Raw genomic sequence first — 16,779 nt, 5'->3', positions numbered from 1 at the left:
AAGGAAATCTTGTTTATCCCAGGATCTAGTTAGGAGAAGTTTAACTAGGAGCATATAACAAGGATTGCCTTCATCTCAAGGTAGCCTTTTAAAAACTGTCGCCAGGTAGATGTAGGATCACCTAGTTTCCTAAACCTTACCAGACTACTACCCCCCACCCAAAAAAGGACAGGTTAGGGACCAAAAAAACCCCAAACCCAACCGGTTTCAGTGGGAGGGTCTTTAAAAAGAAGTCAGGCCATGTGTTGGTTCAGGGTACAGTGTAGTGAGGTAGGTTTGTGAAAAACCCCACTCTCAGTTCAGGCTGTGAGACTGGTCAAGGGTGATGTGATAACAGACAGCTGCTTTAGACAGACGGCTGGAAAACAAATACAGACGGCTGGAAAACAAGCGCCCCGGAGCTTCCAGACAGCGCTTGAGGAAAGGGGCGGGCCTTGGGTGGCCGGGGAAGCATCTGGAATGCTCACACGTCCAGCTTGCGGCTCCCTGGGCACTCTTCAGGTGGTCTCTGGTCTTCCAGACAGCCGGGAGCCACCTCAAAGCTGCCCTAGCAAAAAGAGACCACTTTTGCAGTGGTCCCTTTTTGAACCGAGTGGATTGTCTTCAAGGACAGGGTGAGTACGGGATCCGGATGGCAGATGTTGCTGTCCGGAAGGTTTTTTGGGGTTGATCTCAGAGGTGTCTCTGAGTCAACCCAAAATGCTGGTCTGTAATCAGCCAATATGTATGGAAATGTAAAATCCCCCCCCCCTTTTATGATATCCCTTGGAGAAAACCTAGTTTTGCTTTTGATTAAATACACTTATTGTGGATTTTGTGATTTTTCAGTAAATCAATTGCTTTCACTCTTAGCAATCAATTGCTTTTGTTTGCATTTTAAAGAAAAAAATATATCATTAATTGAGTTTGCCTGTGCCACTTATAAAGTTTATATCCCCAGTATCTGGCCTTACATTTTATGGCATACATGGTCTGGCCCAATGAAATAGCATTTATGTCAGATCTGTCCCTTATAACAAATGAGTTTGACATCTTTAGTATAAAGAGCCAGAGCGATTCCTCACTAGCAATTGCTCCACCCCCAAGCTTCTGCTTTCCCTGGCTCAAGGGATCAATTCCCCATTAGTTGCTGCACAAGTGCATTTTGACCTGCAGCACCCTCCACTTCCCCTCTTGGCTTCCTGATCCTGTTTTTTAAAAATCAGGAAGACATGAGGGAAATCGGAGGGAGCTGCAGGTCAAAATGCACCTGAGCAGCAACTGGTAGGTAATTGATCGCTTGAGCGAGGGAAAGCAGAAGCCTAGGGATGGAGCAACTGCTAGTGAGGAATCGATGCCAGAGTGATCAATAAATCAGGATGGACCCATTGTGCCTCTGTTTCTGAACCCTTTCCCATGATCTCAATTCCTTGGGGCTTTTCTTTGCCTTTTGGGTTGGGGGAGGGGACAGAGATGTTTGTGTCAAAGCAGTTGAAGCTGGCCTAGTTCTATAGATAGGAAAACTCCAGTTTGCATCTCTTATGGATCATGTTTGGCACAGACTCTCAATGACTATAAGTTCTACCTATGTAAGCAAGACCAGCTGTTCTTCAGAAAGAAGGACTCACCACAGCCATGATCAAAGTCTTCAAACAATGGGGTTATGGGCCTGTCTGCAAAGGCATCTGCCTGGTTCACCAAAGCCTCCTTCACTGTCTTGTAGCCCGTCAGAACAACCATTTTCTGGAATCCCATTTGGATGCTGAAGATAGGGCCATACTGTTTAGAGAACTGAAATGTAATGAAAGGTAAATGAGGAACATAGATCATCTAATAAATCAGGTATGTCCAACTTCGAACAGGTCGTGATCTATTTTTTTCTAGACAAAAGTGCTGGTGATCTACCACCATGAAAATTAAGTTTCAAATTAGATTTTAACCCACCAAAGTTGGGTTCCACTGACCCCCCCCCCCCCCATTTACAATGCACTTTCTGTCATTTACTGGTAAGCAAAATAAGCAAAAACAAAACAGAGAGACGAAGATCCAGAAAGAACTGCGAACAGTTTTTCTTAAATTTTTATTGTTATAACTTTCTTTAACTGTCTTAGTAACTTTATTTCACTTTTATTGAGTAATTTGTGTTAAATGTAGGTCAAGTATTGATCCAGGCTGATCTTGTGCAATCTTTAAAACTTCACTCTTGCTGATTAGTGAGACATCTGAGCCTGCATTTCATCCACCAGCTTTTTGAAGTTGGGTGAATATTGCGTTAGGGCCAGTCTCAGGGAATCCTGGAGATGGGCATCTGTCATGTTGGAACGCTGTGTACTCTTTTGTCATTTTCAGATGGGAAAACGCAGATTCACACAAATAAGTTGAACCGAAACAGGAGTGTACAGCTTCACTGCATCTTCTCAAGTTGGGAAATTTGTCTCTAGGCACTAGCTTCCAAAACGATTCTTGCTCAGCACGAGTATTGAGAAAAATGTCATTTTTAAGGATTACTATTTCGTTTTCAAGAGATGCCTTGTTCAATGAGGAATTTTTACTGATAGCAGCTGCAGTTTTCTTAATGTCCATATCTGCTTTGAATGGGTATGACAAGTACTTCACAACTTTCTCAATTCTTTGAAAGTCACAGAATCTTTTTTTGAATTCCTGGATAACAGAGCAGATTTCTGTCACATACTTCTTGTTCTGAAAAACCAAATTTGGATATTGTCCCAGATGGTTCTGCGTATTAGGAAAATGATCAAAAGTGTTGTTTGCAAGGTCAGTCATCGTTAGCTCAAATTTGCTCTTGTAGGATGAAACTGTACTCATCATCTTGCCAATGCATTTGTTTTACCTTGTAGTTCAATGTTCATAACACTTAATTCACCTGTAAAGTCAGTGAGAAATGCCAGATCACATAACCACTCCTCATCATCCAACTCTGCTTTGTCATCTCCCCTCTCCTTCAAAAACCTTATTTCATTCAGCAAATCACAAAATCTTTGCAGAAATTTGTGCCTACTTAGTCACCATACATCTGTGTGCAAAATGATTTCCGCTGCCCCTTCATCAAGAGTAAGATTGAAAAGCCGTCTTTGAAGTGATCTTCCACTAACTGAATTTACAATTTTGAAAGTGATGTCCATGACAGTCTTTGTATTGAGTCTCTTGCTTGCCAAAACTTGCTGGTGAATGATGCAGTGGTAAGAAAGGAAATCTGGAAAGTCGTCATGCTGTCTACAGAGGCCTATGAAACCGTTAACCTCACCTGTCATTGCTCTTGCTCCATCAGTAGTGTTGGAAACAAGTTTCTGCAATGGAAGATTACACTTTGTCACAAAAGAATGGAAAGAGCTGAATATTTCCTGACCGGTAGTTCTCCCTTTTAAAGAAATAATTCCAAGTAGTTCTTCTTTAACACTGAAGTCTTCAAAAACCATCCGGATAAAGACTAGTAACTGGTCTATGTCTCTTATGTCTGTAGATTCATCCAGTTGGAGTGAGAAAGCTGAAACATCCTTCAACAATTGTTCAGTTGTGTCTCCACACATCTTTTCTATTCACTGCACAACAGTGTTTCTTGACAACTGTACATCTTGAACAGCATTTGTGATCTCTTTCTTATTCTTAAATCCTTCAAAAAGATTGTCTGCTGCTTCAAGAAAACTATCTTTAACATTCTCTTTCATTGAAAAGTTTGCATTTCTTTGCAATCAGGTTCCTGACCTTGAAGGATGCCATGGTTGCATTGACCGAATGTGACCTTGGCTTCACCATCAACTGTTGCTGTGCAGCCAATTTAGATTTAAGTTCTTTGAGCTTCAGTTTACGAATTTCACTTTTGGGTGGAAAATCAGCATCAAACTTATTGCTATGCAGAGTCTTATAATGATGCTCCAGATTACCCTTTTTGGGCAAGGATACAGCGGCATTACAAAGTAGACAACAACACTTGTCTTTCACCATGATGAAGAAGTAGTCCATTTCCCATTCATCATGAAAGTGGTAGGTTTTGCTCTTCTTTGGAACACTCATCTTCGTTATACTGGGGTGGCTGGGGTGGTAAGTTAACCCTGGCTGAATCTGGTCCAAAACTGTCACTGTCCCAACGTATTAAAGATCAACAGGAACTGAAGACCTCTGGATGATGCCAAAACCACACATGCAGTTCTAAAAGTAAAAATAAGAATTCATCATACTGGCACCAATAATCAAATACCACCACACCAAACAATCATCAAAAAACCCCAAACACCTGTCCAGCAAACCATGAGACCACGTGGGGCTGGTGATCTACCTCTGTCCCTCCACGATCTACTGGTAGATCGCGATCTACCTGTTGGACATACCTGTAATAAATGATTAAGATACTATGTAGGTTATAATGAAGGCTAAGATTCAGTGCTAAGATTTGCCTCAAAGCTCAAATGTCAACTTTCACATTTCTATTAGGTTGTCTTTGAACATTTTGAAATATTTGGTTTATCTTTCAGAGAGAAAATATATTTGAGTATTAGAAGTATGATGTTTTATTATCTGCTACTATATCTTGAAATGTGTTTTTATTAATATAGCCGATTTCCCTTGTTGTACATAACTATTCCCCTAACCCCTCTTTCCCTTTCTATCCCAATTTTCTTTTGGAGAAAAAAGAAGTTTTAAAAAAGAGAAACAAGGATCATCCAGCTAGGGTTTCCAGATAGTGTCAATGAAAGTACTAGACTCTTTTGATAAAAAAAAAAAAGGTTGATCAAATATATACACACATGCATGCACACTCAGAAACACACAAGAAAAATGCCAGAAATGTCTCTTTAACAGAGGCTGGGGTTGCCCATCTCCTGTCTGGCTGCTGAGTAGAAAATCCTGTTCTTTTCATACCTTTCTGCCTGCGATGGAGAACAAGTGGATGATGCGTGTTGGTGGGATCTGTCCCTTTATCTAACCACAGGGGGAAGACAGAGCACGTATATGGAGTTTTGTTTTCCTGGTTGCAGGTCTCTAGAATTTTCTCAATTGTTTTAGGGACAAAAAAGGAAAATACTGGAGTGTCCAGTTCAATATGTCCTACACAGTTCTTTCTCAAAGTAAGGAATCCTTCTGTAGATATGGTTTATATAGAATCCAGAGAACCCAGACCCCACATCTTAACCTAAGATGAACCATTTCGCCCTGAGGTGCAAGTTTTCAATATGTAGGAAGGTTTCATTTTTCTTTTTTAAATGTGACTTTCCCCATGTATAGCTATTTTTGGAAGAAGAGGAGAAGGAAGAGGAGAGATTGTATTTATACCTCGCCCTTCACTCTAAGTCTCAGAGCACTTTACAATCCGGCCCCACCCCGGCCGCGCCGCAACGCGGCTGCGCGCCGTGGGGCCGTCGTTTGCAGCCCCGGCAGGATCAAAAGAGAAGTTCCCGGGCATCCGGGGATTGTTTGAGGGAGGGGGCGAGGCTTTAAATAGCCTCTGCCCCAATTCCGCTCCACGCAGTTCCGTGGAGGCGTCGGGGGAACAGGAGCTAAAGCGGCCTTTCCCCTTACTTACTGCGTCATCGGGTCCGTCGGCTGCGTCCGTGCCTACTCCAGCATCGGCTGGGAGAGCCTCGGCTGCGGCGCGCTGCGCTCGGCCGGGTTGAAGTCAGGCTCGGAGCGTGATCGCGGTTTGCTGAAGCGCCGCGGATCAGCTGTTCGGCGGCTCCGCTTGATTGACGAAGGCGTGAGGCGAGGCCCATTGGGGCTTGTCAGCACGGTTTGGCGCTCTGGGCTGTGGGGTGGCCTTTGCTTGGGCGGGGCGGCATGGGCCCGCTTTCTAGGGAGCGTTTGAGTCTCTCCATCCCCACAACTGTCGGAGGCGGCTGCTGGCTCGGGGCGGTTACTGGGTAGCGCCATTGATTTGAGCTGTTTGGGGTTGGACCTGTAGACTTCCTGGCCTCCAAAGGGGTGGCCTTGGGTGTGTATGTGTGGGTGTGGCTGGTGGTCCCTGGAATTCAGGCCATTTTTACGACACCCCTCCTTAGTTATTTTCTGTATCACACTTGGGTGACTTGGTGGCACTAATTGCCCTCACCCTACCTTCCTTACATCCTTTCCAGCTCGCTGCGTTGTGGAATTAAGGCATGGCTCCTAAAAAAGGCCAAGGACCGTCAAAGGGGAAGCAGCCAGCCAAGGCAACGGCCAAGCGCAGGCATACTGAACCCCCTTCTGATGAGACGGACAGTGCGGTAATACGCCAGGCCATCCTAGACAGGGTAACGGTTATGGAAGAGGAACAGGGCGCGTCTGGGTCCCAAGCAGTGTGGCCAGGACGCCATAGTGCGAGTGGCAGATCGGGAACTATTACATTTGAGAGGGAGTTGCTCTCCAGACTTTCCTTTTTGCAGGACACTATGGTTGCCAGGTCGAGGGCGGACCATTCGCAAGGGGGTGAGGCGAGCGTTGACCCACCGGCGGACGGTGCCAGCGGTGGTCTGGATCAACCCGAGGAGCACGAACAAGCGGCACAACCGGCGGCGGTGGCAGGGGCACCTGTTGCGGATGAAGGTAGGGCGGTCTTGGCTGCACAGCACATTCATTGGCCGTGGGGCGCTTGGGGTACAAACCTACCACAACGGATGGGAGAAGTTAGGGTAGACACCTCACCGCCCGAGGTTGGTCAAGGCCCTCCCCCGGCAGTCCCAGGCCCATCCTGGGCCCCGGGTGGCCCTACTCTTAGCCGGATCCCTGGGCTGTCTGCAGCATGGGGGCAACCCCCTTTGGTACCTTCCACGCAACCCCCCGCCTCAATCCCCAGAGTGACGCCTGCTTCCGTGGGAATTTTGCCGTGGGGTAGCCAGATGCACGCCAGGCATCCTTATGGTTGGCGGGCTGTGCCTTGCAATCCTTGGGGATATATGCAGAACCCTTACGGGTCTGTCCCTTTGCTATCCATTCCTTACGGTGACCCTGCTATGCCGCTGGGCGACCACCTCACCCCTGCCACAAGGGAAAAGATCCTGAGGGGCGAGTATGTGGACGTCTTTAGCTTGCTGTATAGGGAACTGGAAAAGAAAAGCAAAGAGGAACTGGATGAAAAAGAAAAAGAGAAACTCAAGCGCCGGAGGGTGGACCGAACCTGGGCCAATTGGCTGCCGGGTTTCCTTATTTATGCCGGTGTTATTGCCAGGGCCCAGCCTGCTAGGGCCGCCACCTTATTCCAGTACTGCGATATTATATACCGGGCTTATACGGATTTTGGGGGCCACGCCTGGTTGCAGTACGATGAAATGTTTAGAATGAGGGCGGCAATTAACCCCCTACTACTGTGGGACCAAATCAACCAACAGTTATGGTTGCAACTGATGGCACCGGCTAAACCCAATTTTGGGGATAGGGCCGATAGTGGGCACTTGGTCCATAGGCAAGCAAGCACTTCTACGGCCCGCCCTACGGCGGGCCAGCCGGTTCAACCCCGGCTGTTGTGTTGGGAATACACCTCCCAAGGCATTTGCTCGAGGAAGGCTTGCAAGTTTAAGCATGAGTGCCCGCTCTGTGGGGGTCCTCACGCCTTTTCAGCATGTAGTAAGGCGAAACCAAAAGGCGGCCCCAAACGTCCCGGGGGCAGCGGCGGCCCACAGCAGATGGGAAAAGGGCCCCAGTCCCATTCGTCTGAAGGTTCTTGAACGCTTCATTCGGAATTACGCACGGGCCGCGGATAAGTTGTATTTGTTAGAGGGGTTTACGTTTGGTTTTCGCATCCCCTACGCCGGGCCCAGGGTCCCTTGCGGTGCGTCCAATTTGCGTTCGGTTATCGGTTTAGAACATGTGGTCAGGGAAAAGATCGCTAAAGAGTGCGCGGAGGGGAGAGTTATTGGCCCTTTCACCGGCCCTCCCGTTCCCAATTTGAGGGTATCCCCATTGGGGGTGGTCCCCAAAAAGGTGGTGGGCGAGTTTCGGCTTATCCACCACTTATCTTACCCTGCGGGTGGGTCGGTCAATGATGGTATACCCGACCACTTGTGTTCTGTTCGTTATACGTCATTTGACCAAGCTGTTAAGGTCATACGGAGCTGCGGGCCCGGCGCGGAAATGGCGAAATGCGACATAAAATCTGCATTCCGTCTTTTGCCGGTCCATCCTCAGGATTTTGAATTGTTGGGATTTCAGTTTGAGGGCAAATTTTACCTAGATAGGGCATTACCCATGGGCTGCTCGGTGTCTTGCGCCGCCTTTGAGCGTTTCAGCTCCTTTTTGGAGTGGCTGGTCAAAGACAGGTCTGGCGGCCGTGTGGTAGTGCACTACCTGGATGATTTTTTGTTCGCAGGCGCATCCGGTTCAGGCGATTGCGCCCGTTTATTAGACCTCTTTATGAGATTAGCTGCGGAGTTGGGCATGCCGCTTGCCCACGAGAAGACTGAGGGCCCTGCCACCTGTATCACTTTCCTGGGTATTGAATTAGATACAGTACAGCAGTCTTCCCGGTTACCTGCTGACAAGGTTAGCCAGATTAGGGCCAGGCTCCGCGCAATGAGGGGCAGGCGCAAGGTGTCGCTACTCGAATTGCAACAACTCGTCGGGTATCTGAACTTTGCCTGCAGAGCCGTCGCCCCGGGGAGAGCTTTTATCCGGCGCCTTTGTGACGCCATGGCTAACATTCGCCTCTCCCACCATAGGGTCAGGTTGACCGAGAGCATCCGTGGTGACCTGGCGATCTGGGAGTAATTTTTAACTTCTTTCAACGGAGTGTCTTTTTGGAGGGAGGAGCTGATGCTCGAAGCCGACCTCCAAATCGCCTCCGACGCGGCTGGCTCGCTAGGTTTCGGTGTCCTGTTTCGGAGCCATTGGTGTGCTGAGCCATGGCCTGTGGAGTGGCTCCGCAGCGGTCTATGTAAAAACTTGACTTTGTTGGAATTTTTCCCCCTAGTTGTGGCAGTTTTTATTTGGGGTGCACAGATGGCGGATAAGGTCGTCCACTTTTGGTGCGACAACCTAGCGGTAGTGCACGTGGTGAATTCCTTGACGACCAAATCTAAACCAGTTATGTCGTTTGTCCGAGTTTTTGTCCTGCGCTGTCTACAGTTAAACATCGTATTCGTCGCCAAGCATGTGCCAGGCATTAATAACGGGGTGGCGGACGCCCTGTCTCGCCGACAGATGGAGCGGTTCCGCCTTCTCACCCCGGAGGCTGATGCCCATCCGACTCGGATGCCACCCCACCTTTGGCACCTTGGCTGGCCGAAGCAGGTAGGGCAATCCTCTTAGCGCTGGCCCCGAGTACGCTGAGGGCTTATAATCGTGTGTCATCAATGTTCAAGGTATTTCGCCGATCGGCCGGGCTGGGTGAGGTATGGCCCATCCCGGTGGCCCATTTGATGCAGTTTTGTGTTTATCAGAAGGCTAAGGGTATGAAAGTCAAAACCATCAGGGGCCACTTGGCGGCGTTGTCATTTCTCAGCAAAGCCCAAGGCTTCCCTGCGGTAGGGGAAGACTTTAGGGTCAGGAAGATGCTCGAGGGTTGGTCCCGGGAGCAAGGGCGGAGAGTGGATACCAGGGAGCCCATATCCCCCACCATTTTACGGGGTTTGGTTGGAGAATGGCCCAAAGTCTGTAGCTCAGACTATGAGATGGTGCTGTTCCACGCTGCGGCCCTGGCCGCCTTTTTCGGAGCCCTGCGTGTTAGCGAGTTAGTTCAGTCCTCACGGAAGGACACTACTGACACTGCTTTGCAGTCGGGTGACGTGTCGTTTCAACACGGGCAGGTATGGCTGCAGGTCCGGCGGTCTAAGACGGACCAACGGGGTAAAGGTACCACCGTCAAGCTGGGGCCCTGCTCTGTACCTGGGCTCTGTCCTGTTCAGGCGCTGCGTGCGTACTGTCAAGTACGGGGTTCTGAACCGGGCCCCTTTTTTTCGGCACAAGGGGGGATCTCCCTTGACAAAGTACCAGTTTTGGGCTGTTACCTCCCGGGCCTTGGGTAACCTGGGTCTTGGGGGTTTCCGCTTTGGGACTCATTCTTTCAGGATTGGCGCGGCTTCCACAGCCGCGGCCATGGGATACCCGGGACCGGCTATTCAACGGGTCGGGCGTTGGAGGTCCCCGGCCTATCGATCCTACGTTCGCCCACTGTTGCTCCCCTGAGGGCATAAGGGGACGGTTGGGTGTTATTTGTTCTGACGTTGTTTTCATGTTTCAGGTGCTGTGGCTCGACATGGGAGGCTGAGGATCCTCGAATGTGGTCATAGCATGGTCTTTTGGGCGGCCCATTTCGCAAGAAGTTCGTCGCTCGGGTTGCAGCTCGGACTGAGCGAATGGGCCACGGTTGAATGGTTGGGGCGTCGGGGGCTTCGATGGGCCCAGTTGTTGTCGCTGTTGTTCGACAATCGGCCTCGTTCCCCTCCTCATCTGTTGGTCATTCACCTGGGCGGGAATGACCTAGGTTTGTTGCAGGGCAGGGCACTTTCCCTGCAGGCGATCTCGGACTTGCGGGTCATCGCGAGTAGGTGGCCCGGAGTCCGGATCATCTGGTCTGCGATTTTGCCTCGCAGGAGGTGGCAGTCTGCCTGGAACCCCGCCGGGATCGAGCGGGCCAGGAGAAAAGCAAACCGGGCCCTGCGGTTGGCCCTGGAGGGAGGTCTGGGCACCTTCCTCCCACACCCTAGCATCAATGTGCATGACGCTGATTTTTATCGGCCAGATGGGGTACATCTGGCGGATGCAGGGAATTGGGCCTTCTTGACAGAGCTCAGGCAAGGTCTTCGGGAGGCTTTAGGCCTCCCGGGGGTCGCTAACGCCTAAGCAGAGGCTTGGCGTTGCGGTTGGCGGAATTTTCAAGGGATTCGGACCTTGCCGGCGAGCACCCAGGCCTTTGCTCCTGTGGTTGTGCGTACGATCCGTGTGGAAGGCAGATGGGCTTTACGGCTCAATGTACTGAAATACGGATCGGGTCCATGTATCCCCTTTTGCGCCCCTTTCTGGTGATCGGGGTGGGCATTAGGGGATGACATGTTTGGTCTGCCGCCCGGTTATAGCCATGCGCGTATGGCTATGACCGGGGGCAGGGTGGCTCGCCCTTATAGGACTTGGCGGGGTCATTGCTGACCCCAGGGCTCGTCCTCTCTGTTATCCTTGCCTAGTTGTTTACTGTTAAATAAAGTGGCCCATTTCCCAACAACTGTTGTCTGTCTCTTTATTCCGTATGGGGGTGCAATCTCCTTTCCCTTCCCCTCCCAACAGCAGTGAGGTAGATGGGGCTGATTTCAAGATCAGCTCTGAGAGAACTTGTGACTGACGCAGGGTAACGCTAGCAGCTGCATGTGGAGGAGTGGGGAATGAAACCCAGTCCCCTCAGATTAGAGTCTGCTATCTTAACCACTACACCAAACTAGAAATACTGGCTGCAACTTGAGAGCACTTTTCTCCACCACCTTTCTTCTCTCAAGGTATGATTGCTGCGGTTTCAATAATGATCTAATTCCAGTCCCAATCAGTATAACCCTAAAAGCAGAGGAAGCTCTACTGAAGAGACCTGAGTGAGATTCTGAGTTGACACTTTGGTCCATGATCTACCTCGAACGTAGTTTTGACTCTAACTTTCTATGTTTTAATGGGGACAGAATAAAATATGAAGTCCTTTTCAACTGAACTATGGATTCTCCAGGAAGGGATTAGATAGTTATCTTCAAAATTCTGGGGAAAGGGGGATTTGAGGAATGTTAGGTTTGGTTTAACTTTGTAAAGGTCTAAAATTTTATTCTTGACACTGCAGTGGTTTAGTTCAATAGATTTCAGTCACAGCATGACTTCCAATGTACTAATATATCAGGTACATTTTGTTACTGCATAAGCAAGTTATGTGATTTATATTTGTCTTCACATTAAAGCTCGCATTTGGGATGCAGAAACTTATGGTCTGTCTACCCTACATGAACAGAATAAGACAGGAATCTTGAACCAACCAAACAAGAAGATTACCTTTAACAAGTTTCCATATGGCCTCTTCAGATCCATGAGGTGGAGATTTCCAATGAGTGGCAAAGGGCGTGGTCCTGGTGGAAGTTTCTGGGTGCTGCTCTTTCGGAAATAGCTCCATTTCCAAAGGAATGCGAGGGCACATAGGAACAACACAGAAATAGGATCCATCCAACCCATTTCCTGCTAACAAGTTACTTGTTGAGGTTACAGAGGAATTTGCAACGGATTTTTCCCCCTGTCCCCTGAAATGAGCTGTGCAGAGTTAGTTATATAAACATGGTCCAGTATAAGCTCTCACCAAGCATCCAACCTATGCATTTTCTAAGAAATATTCCCCAATACTCTGTTGGCTGCATCTAAAAAACCTCTGTGTTTGAATGGGTGGTGCCTAATTCATCTAATGTAAACTTGACCGGTCAAGTTTCCTTACTGGACAAGACTCCTGACTGAAAGTTCATCACAAAACTATCTGGAAGGTTACGTTAGCTAATTATTTACTGGGTTCAAAGAGTAGTGTTGCCATTGGATAGTTAGTGTCAGCTCTGGGACTATTGACAGACGGACGGACAGACAGACAGAAAGACAGACAGACAGATGGATGATAGATAGATAGATAGATAGATAGATAGATAGATAGATAGATAGATAGATAGATAGATGATAGATAGATAGATAGATAGATGATAGATAGATAGATAGATAGATAGATAGATAGATGATAGATAGATAGATAGATAGATAGATAGATAGATAGATAGATAGATAGATAGATAGATAGATAGATAGATAGATAGATAGATAGATAGATAGATAGATAGATCAGCAGCAACACACGACAGTATCAGAACTGGCTCACCTGTGAGGTGTTCCAAAATAATATGGAATGTCTGCAATAGTACAATACAATATCCATATCAAAATTATGCAGACACTAGGCAAAAAATAATAAAGTCCCATTTCCTATTTTTTGTCTAGTGTCCGTAAAATTTTCACCTGTGCGGTGGCCAGTCTTATATACCTTATCTAGGGCTGTTAAAACTACAGTGCTAAAAGCCCACATAAAATGACACAAATTGATTCCCACCAACTTTTCTCACACAGCAGACAGTGGGCAGCAGAGCTGTCTCCGCAAACAGATAAAATGACTTTGAAACACCGGATAAACAAAGGGCTTTTTTTGCAGCAGGAACTCTTCTGCATACTAGGCCACACTTTCCTGATGTAGCCAATCCTTCAAAAGCTTACAGGACTTTCACTGCAGGGCCTACTGTAAGCTCCAGGAGGATTGGCTACATCAGGGGTGTGTGGCCTAATAGGCAAAGGAGCTCCTGATACAAAAAAAAAAGCCCTGGATAAACGGATACTTGTGAATCTTGCAAAACGAAAGGGATAGCACAAGCAAAGCCAGCATGGCTCAGCCTCCCCGTGCTCTGTACAGTCAGTATACAGAAACAGCAGTACAGAAACAGCAAAATGGCAAGGGCTCTAGACTGTTGGGTTAACTCCTGAACTTGCAGTGATTGGGAAGTTCCCAAGAGGTGAAGATGACTTTCTGAATTGTTTCCACATTGAACTAATGACATTTTGAAACAATTGTAAGATACCTGTCTAGATACCATCCAGGGCCGGTCCTAGACTCTCTGGCGCCCTAGGCAAGGTTAACTTCTGACACCCCCCCCCCCCTTCCCACACTGATAACCAATTTTCAAAACAAGAAAAGCTGGGAGGGAGGCTCTATTCAGCCACCTCTCTGACTATCCTTCCCTCTGCAGGGGCCATCCTAAGATCATTAAAAAGGTCCCCACCTGGAATTGGCAACCCTACAGTCAGTGACTGTAATCTAAGAGATGCCGCTTCTACCACACTGAGAAAGCAATCTACAAACATTTAGGGATTCAGAAGAGTAATCAAACAAAGTTTTGAACTGATCAGAAAGACCTCTAGAACTAGCAAAATATTAAGACAGCAGTGCAGCTTAAAACAATAGAAAATCATTCAATCGTATTAATGATATTATTAATTAATAATAGAAAAAGATGAAGAAGATATTGGATTTATATCCCGCCCTCCACTCAGAGGAGTCTCAGAGCGGCTCACAATCTCCTTTCCCTTCCTCCCCCACAACAGACACCCTGTGAGGTAGATGAAGATATTGGATTTATATCACGCCCTCCACTCCGAAGAGTCTCAGAGCGGCTCACAATCTCCTTTCCCTTCCTCCCCCACAACAGACACCCTGTGAGGTAGATGAAGATATTGGATGTATATCCCGCCCTCCACTCCGAAGAGTCTCAGAGCAGCTCACAATCTCCTTTACCTTCCTCCCCCACAACAGACGCCCTGTGAGGTAGATGAAGATATTGGATTTATATCCCGCCCTCCACTCCGAAGAGTCTCAGAGCGGCTCACAATCTCCTTTCCCTTCCTCCTCCACAACAGACACCCTGTGAGGTGGGTGGGGCTGGAGAGGGCTCTCACAGCAGCTGCCCTTTCAAGGACAACCTCTGCCAGAGCTATGGCTGACCCAAGGCCATTCCAGCAGGTGCAAGTGGAGGAGTGGGGAATCAAACCCGGTTCTCCCAGATAACAGTCCGCGCACTTAACCACTACACCAAACTGGCTCTCAATATCAATTTACATTTATAATTAATAATATTAATTAATATCAATAATATTAAGAATTAACAATAATATTAGTAATAATATTAAGATTAATTATTAAGATTAATTATATATCTATTTCTGTTTCATTGACTATGCTAAAGCCTTTGATTGTGTGGACCACAACAAACTGTGGCAAGTCCTTAAAGAGATGGGAGTACCAGACCACCTCACATGTCTCCTGAGAAACCTGTATAAGGGTCAAGAAGCAACTGTCAGAACGGGATATGGAACAACTGATTGGTTTAGAATAGGAAAAGGAGTTTGACAAGGATGTATATTGTCACCCCGCTTATTTAATTTATATGCAGAGCACATCATATGGAATGCTGGCCTGGATGAAGCACAAACCGGAATTAAGATTGCCGGGAAAAACATCAACAACCTCAGATATGCAGATGATACCACTCTAATGGCAGAAAGTGAGGAGGACCTAAAGAACCTCTTGTTGAGAGTGAAAGAGGAGAGCGCAAAAGTAGGCTTGAAACTCAACATCAAAAAAACTAAGATCATGGCATCCGGCCCCATCACACCTTGGCAAATAGAAGGGGAAGACATGGAAGTAGTGACAGACTTCACATTTCTGGGATCCAAGATCACTGCAGATGGTGACTGTAGCTGTGAAATTAAAAGACGTTTGCTCCTTGGGAGGACAGCTATGGTGAACCTGGGAAGTATAATAAAAAGTAGAGACATCACCCTGCCAACAAAAGTCCATATAGTCAAAGTGATGGTATTCCCAGTAGTAATGTATGGCTGTGAGAGCTGGACCATAAGGAAGGCCGAGCGCAGAAGAATAGATGCTTTTGAGATGTGGTGCTGGAGAAGACTCTTGAGAGTCCCTTGGACTGCAAGAAGATCAAATCAGTCAGTCCTAAGGGAAATCAACCCTGACTGTTCCCTGGAAGATCAGATGCTGAAGCTGAAGCTCAAATACTTTGGCCACCAAATGAGAAGGGAGCACTCGCTGGAGAAGACCCTGATGCTGGGAAAGACAGAAGGTAAAAGAAGAAGGGGACGGCAAAAGATGAGATGGCTGGACAGCGTTACTGATGTAACTAACACGAATTTGAACAGACTTTGGAGGATGGTGGAAGACAGGAGGGCCTGGCGTGACTTGGTCCATGGGGTCGCAAAGAGTCGGATTCGACTGTAACTAAACAACAAAATAACATTAACATCAATAATATTAATAACAGGCTTGAATGGAACAGCCCAGTCGAACTATGCAACCTCCACAGCCCTCCCTGCAGAGCCTCTAAATACCTTGCCACAGAAACCAAAAATACAGTGTGGAATGCGGATCCATCTACCTGTTTAAGCCAGCAATGGTTTTTTGTTTTGGGGGGGAGGGGTGGAAGGATGTTATAATTCCAGGAAATCCCCAGGTCCCACCTGGAAGCTGGCATCCCTACAGGATATCGTAAAGCTGCTGCATAAAAGGCTTCTGTACTTGGGGTTTCTTAGCCCCTTGCTTCTCTGCCTTCTGTCCATTGCCCCCCGCCCCTGCTCTCTGCCACTGGGAAAAAAAAATTACAACTTACAGTGGAGCTGAGGCAGAAGAAGGTGAGGTTTGCTTGGGAAACCACGTGTGCGAATCATAAAGAGCAACAAGGAAATCCTGGGAAGGAGGGGGAAACGCTGGTCTGGGAGGAGCCAGAAAGGTTTTGGGAAGGAAGACAGTCAGAGTGGGGAGGAGCCCAGCCCGAGGTGATGAGGAAAAAATCTAGGAGAACCTGCTTAAAGCTTGCCTTCCTTATCATTCTGGCAAAATAAGGTGTGGGAATGTTTTGTCCATTGCGAAATCGCTAGTTGTCATCTCATGCCTAACTTGCAAAATTAGCAAGAAGAATTTACAGCAGTATGGTTGCCAGCAGGGGTCGTTTTGTAGAAAAAAAGGTGGTGGAGCTCATTAGCATAACTCATTAACATATGCCTCCCCCCCAGCCAAAAGCAACCTGATGCAAAAAAGGAGAGCCCCACGCGAGCGAGGCCTGCTTGGTCTGGCTAGAGATCCAACCAGCCCAAGTAAGCCTCGCTCACCTGGGGCTCTCCTGGGCCGCCCCCCCCCCAGTCAAAAGGCCACCCCAAATCACATAAGAAGTGGTGGCATGGGCTTCTCCAAGGGTTAATGAGGGCTGCTGGGGGTGTGGCAAAGCCCCTGGTGGCTGGCTGGCTGCCCACTCTCCTAATCCAGGA

At 47.7% G+C, this 16,779-nt stretch overlaps 1 protein-coding gene across 1 annotated transcript in view; it reads right to left on the bottom strand.

Moving 5' to 3' along the window:
* Nucleotides 1–12,362, bottom strand: part of LOC132566201 (cytochrome P450 2K6-like) — a 31,386-nt gene extending 19,024 nt beyond the window's left edge. The window contains exons 1-2 of the mRNA XM_060230990.1: nt 11,920–12,362; nt 1,608–1,770 (exon numbers count right to left, since the gene is read on the bottom strand). Coding sequence (XP_060086973.1) covers nt 1,608–1,770; nt 11,920–12,096 — 340 coding nt within the window. The 5' untranslated portion in view covers nt 12,097–12,362. The remainder of the gene's footprint in view (nt 1–1,607; nt 1,771–11,919) is intronic.
* Between the last annotated feature and the right edge of the window lie 4,417 nt (nt 12,363–16,779).

Source organism: Heteronotia binoei, chromosome 1, assembly GCF_032191835.1.
Source record: "Heteronotia binoei isolate CCM8104 ecotype False Entrance Well chromosome 1, APGP_CSIRO_Hbin_v1, whole genome shotgun sequence".
Classification (NCBI taxonomy): domain Eukaryota; kingdom Metazoa; phylum Chordata; class Lepidosauria; order Squamata; family Gekkonidae; genus Heteronotia; species Heteronotia binoei.
This window is presented reverse-complemented; position numbering and strand designations above follow the sequence as displayed.